At 37.5% G+C, this 3742-nt stretch overlaps 1 protein-coding gene across 1 annotated transcript in view; it reads right to left on the bottom strand.

The window, feature by feature from the left end:
- Nucleotides 1–2412, bottom strand: part of LOC138008634 (WD repeat-containing protein 54-like) — an 8616-nt gene extending 6204 nt beyond the window's left edge. The window contains exons 1-2 of the mRNA XM_068855950.1: nt 2079–2412; nt 1791–1853 (exon numbers count right to left, since the gene is read on the bottom strand). Of these exons, the coding sequence (XP_068712051.1) occupies nt 1791–1853; nt 2079–2297 (282 nt within the window). The 5' untranslated portion in view covers nt 2298–2412. The remainder of the gene's footprint in view (nt 1–1790; nt 1854–2078) is intronic.
- Between the last annotated feature and the right edge of the window lie 1330 nt (nt 2413–3742).

The following is a 3742-nucleotide window of genomic DNA, read 5'->3' on the forward strand; positions in this document are numbered from 1 at the left end:
AACTCTTTTTCTCTTCCCAATTGTTGGCAACAATGCCATAGAACCTGAACGCAGTATTTTCTTGTTTGAGGAAAGAAAGATCAATCCCAGATAATATATATATATAATTTTATATGAAGTATATTTTTTCTTTTCTTTCTGCAGAACAAAAAGTGAGTGGACTGCTTTGAAACTTGTGAGAACATATTGTGACTCATTCCAAGCCTTGTTACTTCCCCTTTGATGTAAACTGTTTTTTTTTTCTGTCAGTCTCTCTATTTCTGCATACTGATTCATTCACAGTCTAGGATGATGAAAAATTATCTTTCATCCCCTTGTCAATCCAGACCATGCTAATCTTTATTCTGGTGTTCTTCTGGTTTATTCTGCCTTATTCTGGTGTCATTCCGCCTCGCTCCAGTATATTTCGGTACCACTCTTCTTCATAACATTTCATTCAGGTGTCATTCAGAGTCATTCTGCCTTGTTCCGGCACATTCCATTCTGTTCCATTCCATTCCTGTTTATTAACTCCCGTTTTCTCCAGTGTATTGTTTTCTTTGTTTTAGATCATCAGTGTCTGATCTAGAGCACGCCAATGTGGGATTAGGGCATTTCGAGCGAAAGTGTCCCCAAATATTTGTCTCCCGGGTCATTTGACAAATATTTGCTGCGACTAATTAATAATTTCCTTTCATTTTGGCAAGTTTTTTAGAAACAGTTAATTCTCTTTCGTTTTTTAGAACTGCATGACAGTATAAGGCAGTGAGAGTTTCACAAGGGTTTATTACACAAGATACAAATAAAGGAAATTGTTGAAAATGTAAATTGATACTTGCGCGTTATAAGTAAATAAATAAATAAAAAATTGTGGCAGCCTAGAATCTGATTCCTGGGAACTAAAAGAACGATCCTCATTCGGGGGAGGGGGAATCCATTTATTAAAATGCACACGCTTCATTCCGATTCCCTTATAAAAGGTACAGTGTGTATCATTTGATCACGGTTGCTCTCGTTTTGCTTGATTATTATGTCGAAGTAGAGAAGAATATTATCATTCTTTGGTCGAGAAAACATAACAAATGAAGAACAAAATCAGCAAAGGGCCAACACTGGTGTGCGATGATAATGAAGATAAATCGACTGATAATGATGAATTGAACCAAAGGCTAAAACTTTTAATCTACCTCTTAGTTCTGTTAAAAAACCCATGTCTTTCATCTGGAAAAAACTGAAAGAGAGTGCGGTCTCTTTGTACCAGAATTTTGTTCAGTATAACACATGATTGTTGTAAATTTTTACTGATTTTGCCTTTTCATGTAAAAATATTGCATCATTTAAATTAATGTACTGCTTTAATGCTACTTGTTCGTTATAGCTGAGTTGACTTTTCAATTCCCTGCAGTTCAATAGCAAGGGAAAAACATGTGTCCCCCCTCCCCCAAAATTGGAGTGCCCCCTTGAAAATAATTTTGACTGGGACAGATTGTTCCCCAAAAGAGTCTACTCTAGATCAGACATTGATCATCCATGAGCTTCATAATTCCCTATGTAGGGAAGATACATGTAGCTGTTTACAAACATTCCTCTTGTCATTCAAATGTACCAGTCACAAGAACTAAAGAACCCTTCGCATCAGCATTGCATTAATAACAAGAGGTGCAGCCACAAACGACATCTTTGCAAAGCATCAAGATGACATTTGGCAAACAGAAAAATGAATGAAAAGTATTTGTTTTAAGGGTATCGCATTGACGAGATAAGAGCAAGAGACTCTGAAACAAAGCAAAATCATAAGTATACACACGTACCTGAGCCCCTTTTACTGAGGTTATTACCAAAACTGTTCTCTCCGGTAGCTCGCACCATTTTGCCTGAAAACATTGTAACAAAGATATAATTCCAGAAGTTGTTTCCGCACTTGCTTCAGTTTACAGTGTACAGCGAAAAGAATGTGCCTAGTTTAGCCAACACCGAACGACAAATCTTCCCTTCGCCCGTGTTCTAAGTAAATTTCAAAATTGTGATTCGAACATTCCGACTCATGATAAATTCTATGAAACACAAGAAAATCATGATCGGACATAATTTTCTTTCACCTGTAGCACAGCAGAACTGCTATGTGTTCCCTCTCCTTTACAAGAAACTTGTTTCTGGTTAACAACGCTTCCCTTCGTTACGTTGGTAATGCAAACAAACGCCTTATGAACGACACCATAGGTGACCGATTGTTTTTCCTGCGACGACAAAACGGTGAGATTATTGCAGAGCGAGGAAGCACTAGCTTTGAGAGCTACAGACGTACTCCTTGTGAACATTACGATTGAAATTTTAATGTAACCGCGACTGATGACCGGCGAAATTCAGTGTTTAGGAGCCAGGTGTCAAAAGCCTCCAGGCGTTTCCGTACACTTATAATGTACCAACCAGTTATTGTGGGTACCAGTCCTAAACCGGTGGAGCAAACCAGTTTCAACACTTTCAAGAGACCTTGACAGTAGAACGATTGACACTACAACACTTTATCACGTAACAGCATTGTTATGGTACCAAGTGAAACATTGCTTATTGCTGAACAAGATGCAGTCATTTTTGTGACGTAACAAGTTACCATGGCAACAGGAAAGCCTTGCAAAAACACCCTATATTTTGGCATTAGTTGCTTATGTCGGAAAAACGAACTTGGTGACTCCAATTTTTAATTGCACAAAAGTGATCAGCAAGCCAAGATGAAACTCTCTGCAAAGTTTGAAAATTTTCTATGTAGCGGCTTCACAGCTACCTTAATTTTCAATTATTTAAGATGGCTCTGAATCCGCCTCACAGAATTTTTTTAAACTTTGCAGAAAGTGTTATTCTGGCATGCTTATTACATTTCAGAAATATAAATTGGGGTCACCGATTCGTTTTTGAGATATGAGCAACTTAAGACAAAATATAGGGCACCAGAAAGCAACTGACTAAAGTGAACATTGATGGTCTTACCGTTGGTGAGAGCAGTATAGTTCCCGTAACTTCAGTTAGGAACTTAGGATCATGGTTTGACCAGAACCTGAGTATGATTCCACACATTAATAAGATATGTAAAGCTGCGTCTTTTCATATTTACAATATAAGGCGGATCAGAAAGTACCTCACCATCGATGCCGCACATACGCTTGTCCACTCCATTGTTATTGGAAGCTTAGACTATTGTAATAGTCGTCTTTATAAAGTTCCCGCGATACACATAAGTAAGTTACAACGCATCCAAAATAGTGCTGCCCGGCTCGTATGTTCAACTCCGAGGTTTAATCATATTACACCCGTCTTATTTTCTTTGCACTGGCTACCCGTTACTTACCGTATCGAGTTCAAAATATTAGTTTTAACGTTTAAAGCAATTTATCAACTGGCGCCGTCCTATATCTGTAATCTGGTTCGATTAAAGGATAAATGTAAGTACCAGCTTCGTTCTTCTAAAGAACTACTTTTACAGTTGCCCATAAAGAAAACAAAGAAAACTCTGGGAGACAGATCATTCCAAACAGCTGCCCCTGATTATGGAACAGCCTGCCTGCGAGTGTTAGAGACATCGATGACTTTTTGGTTTTTAAACGAACTATAAAGACTTATTTATTTAGGAAGGCTTTTGCCTCTTATTGTTAGATTGACTACTTTTAAAGTTATTAATTTCAAGTATTCTTAATTATATTTTATTGTAATTATTAGGAGTAGTTTTAGTTGTAAGGCGCATTTGATCATATTCAGATGTTAATTTGCG

This window comes from Montipora foliosa, chromosome 6 (assembly GCF_036669935.1).
Source record: "Montipora foliosa isolate CH-2021 chromosome 6, ASM3666993v2, whole genome shotgun sequence".
In the NCBI taxonomy this organism is placed as follows: Eukaryota; Metazoa; Cnidaria; class Anthozoa; order Scleractinia; family Acroporidae; genus Montipora; species Montipora foliosa.